The sequence below is a fragment of the Struthio camelus genome, chromosome 11 (assembly GCF_040807025.1).
Source record: "Struthio camelus isolate bStrCam1 chromosome 11, bStrCam1.hap1, whole genome shotgun sequence".
NCBI classification, from domain to species: domain Eukaryota; kingdom Metazoa; phylum Chordata; class Aves; order Struthioniformes; family Struthionidae; genus Struthio; species Struthio camelus.
The window spans coordinates 4,274,779-4,278,738 of record NC_090952.1 but is presented as its reverse complement, the minus strand read 5'-3'; the positions used below and the strand labels follow the sequence as shown (position 1 = coordinate 4,278,738).

The 3,960-nt window shown below is 67.9% G+C and overlaps 1 protein-coding gene across 1 annotated transcript; it reads right to left on the bottom strand.

The window, feature by feature from the left end:
• Positions 1-1,690: 1,690 nt before the first annotated feature.
• On the bottom strand, positions 1,691-3,014 carry LOC138068720 (liver-expressed antimicrobial peptide 2-like). The gene is made up of 3 exons (XM_068956879.1): positions 2,802-3,014; positions 2,483-2,646; positions 1,691-2,005 (listed from the first exon to the last, which is right to left on the bottom strand). Exons 1-3 carry the CDS (start codon positions 2,937-2,939, stop codon positions 1,969-1,971), a joined length of 339 nt encoding a protein of 112 aa, XP_068812980.1. The 5' UTR covers positions 2,940-3,014; the 3' UTR covers positions 1,691-1,968.
• Positions 3,015-3,960: the final 946 nt, after the last annotated feature.

The window sequence follows — 3,960 nt, the reverse complement described above, 5'->3', positions numbered from 1 at the left end:
GCCGGCGGCGCCCCGCGCCCGCAGGTCCTGGCAGGGCCCCCGCGCCGCCCCGCGCCCCTCGCCGGCGGCCCGGGCTCGCCCCGCGCCCGCAGCCCATCGCCCGCCCTCCGGCCCGCTCCAGCTTGCGAGGCCGGCGGCCGCGCCCGACTCCTCCCGGCGCCGCGCGGAGGCGCCCCGGCCGTGCCCGCTAACTACCGAGCTGACAGGACGCGGCGCCGGCTTCAGGGAGCGAGGGGGGCGGGCGGGCGGGCGGGCCGCGGCGGCGGGCAGCGCCCCCTGCCGACCGGCGGCCGCGCCGCCTGCCCGCACACGCCTGCGCCCGCGGGCACACGCGCGCATCCCTGCACGCGCAGGCGCAGGCAGGCGTGCGCGCACGTCAGCACCCATGCGCATGGGCACATCCAGGCACGTGCGCGCACATGCTTATGCGCGCATACGTGCACATACGTGCGCATGCATGCACATCCATGCATGCACATGCACGCACACACATGCACATGCATGCACATACACACGAGCACGCACACGAGCACGCACGCACATACACACATGCACGCACATGAGCATGCACACATGCATGCACATGCACGCACATACACACATGCACGCACACACATGCATGCTCATGAGCATGCACACATACATGCCCACAAGCACATACACATGTTTGTGCAGGTATACACGCCCATGCACATGCCCACGTACATGCACGTGCATATAAGTGCATGCACATGGACGTGCACATGCGCACATGCATGCACACCTGTGCACATACATACACATACCTGCACATGAACACACACACACATATGCACATGCATGGACATACGTATGTACAGGCACACTTGTATGCCCATGCACACATGCATGCACATGCACGCACACATAGACATTCATGCATGCACCTGCACACAGACACACATGCATGTGTACATACATACAAATGCATGCATGTGCATGTATGTGCACATACATGTGTACACACATAAAGAGACATACAAGCACATACATGTGAACACTCAAATATAGATACACAAATACATACACATACATGCACAGACATACATATATATACACACAGATATGCATGCATATGCATACCCACATATACACAGACACATACAAACATGTGTGTAGTACTGCCCCTGGCCTGGCACTGCCGCCGACCAGGCACCGCTGACGTGCAGGGCTGGGCTTCCCCAGTACAGGCGCTGGACAACCCACTCGTGTTCCTGCCCCGGGGCCCCCATCAGGCACGAGGAAACAGCTCCTTCCAGGCACTGGGGTGCATTTGGGTGCAGCCACACACGTATTTGGGGAACAGCTGGGTCAGGGAACAAGTTCTTCCCAGCGTCCCCCGCACTGGCAGAGTCCCAGCGTGGGGTTTGCGAGGAGGTGCTCGGCGACGTCCCGTTCCCGTCACCCTCCGAGGGGACCGGGGATGCTCCCGCATCGGCAGCAAAAAGCAGCTGGAGGTCCGGCGGCACCCTCGGGCGAGAGGCAGGGACCAGCGGGGCTGTTTCAGGTTGTCTTGCGAGGGACGGGGACGAGCCCTGTGCCACTGCGGGGGGCACGCACGGCACCGTGGCTCGCGTGGCCTGTCCCCACGCAAGGCACGCCGGAGCCCTGCTCCCACCTGCACCTTGCCCGGCTGCCCTGCAGGGGGAAGGCGAGACCCCACGAGAGCTGCCAGCATGCAGGGGGGGTTTATTGCCTGGGGGAACCATCCTGTCCAGCTGATGTCCCACCCAGGGCCACCTCCAGCCGCCACGGCATTGCTCCGCGGGTCTCCTGGGAGTCTGGTCCCCCCCCTCCCCAGCCCAGCCCGGCTCCAGGCACAGCCTGGCCGGCCGTGGGGCGCAGCGGGCTGCGGAGCAGTCCTTGTCCCAGCAGAAGGGCCACGACGCGCCGCAGCTTTCCGCGGTCCTGCCGGGGGAGAGGTTGGCGTTCCTGGGGTGTCCGTGGCCGTCAGCACTCATACTGCGGCGTGGCGCAGCGCCCGGCCCTGCGGGGCAAAGCGGCCGTGAGTCCCTGTGCCAGCCTCACCTGCTCCTGGGGACCCTGGGGTGAGAGGCATCCCTGGGCGGGCGGCAGCAGTGTGAAGTGGGACGGGGTGGGTCCCAAGCTGGGGACGCTGGTGGGTTCGGGCTGCATCGGCATCCCAAAGCTGGGGGCACGGGCTAGGAAGAGACGGGGTCCCAAACCGGGGATACCGGTGGGGTTGGGTTCACGTGGGGTGCCAGGGCTGGGGACACCGGCGTTGGGATAGAGGGGGGATCCCAACCTAAGGACACTGGTGGAGTTGGGTGCATGTAGGGTGCCAGGGCTGGGAACACTGGGGAGATTGGGATTCGTGTGGAGTTGCCAGGACTGGGGACACTGGTGGGGTTGGGGTCTGCGTGGGGTCCCAGGGCTGGGGACGCTGGAGCCAGGCTGGCAAAGGGGTGATTCCCGGAGGGGCTGGCAGGGGGTCCCCACTCACCTGCAGGCCTTGGTGATGCACTCGAGGCTGTGCTGACAGTGGGCGCCCAGCGGTTTGCTGCCCACCATCCTCCAGAAGGGCGTCATGCGGGCCAGCCGGTGGGCCGGGCGCCCTGCCGCGGGGTCCGTCCCTGCCTCAGGCAGCGCCCGGAGGTCCTGCTCTCCCTGTGCCACCCAGAGAGGGAGATGGGGCTGAGAAGGGGGTGCTGAGCCCTGCTACGCCCGGCTCCAGCCCTCCACCTGGGGAGATGTGAGGTGGCACCAGGCCACCCCAACTGCTCCAGGGCTGCCTGGCAGCCCCAGGTCCCTGCTGGACCCACCTGGACGGAATTGGTCAGAAGCAAGAGGACGGAGAAAAGCAGTGCCAGGCGGGGGCCCGCTCTGCGGGGGCCGGAGAGGGGCCCGCCGGCTGCGCTGCCTCTGCCCGTGCCTGGGCCGGAGGGGACAGGAGCTGTCATGGTGCTGCTGGTTCAGGGCCTCCGCACCTCTGGCCAGGCGCTGCTCCTCCCCGGTCACAGCCCTGCACAAATATTTGAGCGGTCCTGGCCGGCGGGACATCCCCACGCCACCGCCTTTTACCTGCCCCCCGCGTGGAGGCTGTGCCCTCCCCGGGGCCGGGTGCCGAGCGGGGCCCGCCGTGCCGGGCTGCCAGCACGCTCGCGGGGCACCCACGGGGCACCCCAAGCACCCGCTGGCTCTGCCCCGGCCAGTCTGGGCATCACCGTCTGCTCCCAGCAAAGGCCACCAGCCGGGTGCCCCGTGGCAGGATTGGGCCCTGCCCGTGGCCTGTCGCCATGTGCCAGCCCTGGGTGCTGTGTGGGGCTCTAGCTGCCCCGCTCCTGCTCAAGACAAGGAGGAGACCGCATCCCCGGAGCTGAGCTCCCTCCTGCACCCGCCGAGGCCGGCGCCGACGGGGGTCTACCCTGTGCAAAGGAGGCAGCACCCGCGGCGGGCGGCCTGAGCTCATCGGGCGCTCGCGGCTCCTGGGCAGCACGCGTCGGCGCCGAGCCCCGGGGCCGCCGCGCGCCCCCCTGCCCAGCTCTGCGCCTGGCAGCCCTGGCGCGGTGCTGGGGTCAGCCCGGGACAGCAGCTCCGCGCGCGCGTTTGCTCCGTGCCTTTGGCAGCGCGAGCCCTGCTGCCAGCACGGGGGCGAGCACGCCGCCAAGGGCAGCCCCTGCCTGCCTGGGCGTCCCCCAGGCGTGGGTGCAGCCGGGCAGGCGCAAGAGCCAACCTGCGCGGTGCCTACGCGGGCACAGGGCTGCCTGAGCGCCCTGCCTGTCCCTGGTGCCCCACACGCACCCAGGGCTACCCAGGGCAGGAGGGGTTGCATTTCCCTCTCCATCCCCCCCGGGCTGCAAGTGCTGACACTGCTGCGGCCACCACGGCGGCGGGGACCGGCAGCATCTGGGGCTGGGAACGTACCCAGCTCGCACGGCTTTCATCACCTCCTGCCCAGATGAGTCAATGCAGCATGTCTAA

Bases quoted from the DNA above. Each gene is read 5' to 3' on its own strand.
- LOC138068720 (XM_068956879.1), bottom strand. From the start codon at position 2,939: ATGACAGCTCCTGTCCCCTCCGGCCCAGGCACGGGCAGAGGCAGCGCA. The intron at 2,647-2,801 runs GTGGGTCCAGCA...TGGGTGGCACAG, and splicing joins TTCTGACCAATTCCGTCCAG to GGAGAGCAGGACCTCCGGGC. The intron at 2,006-2,482 runs GTGAGTGGGGAC...TTTGCCCCGCAG, and splicing joins TGCATCACCAAGGCCTGCAG to GGCCGGGCGCTGCGCCACGC.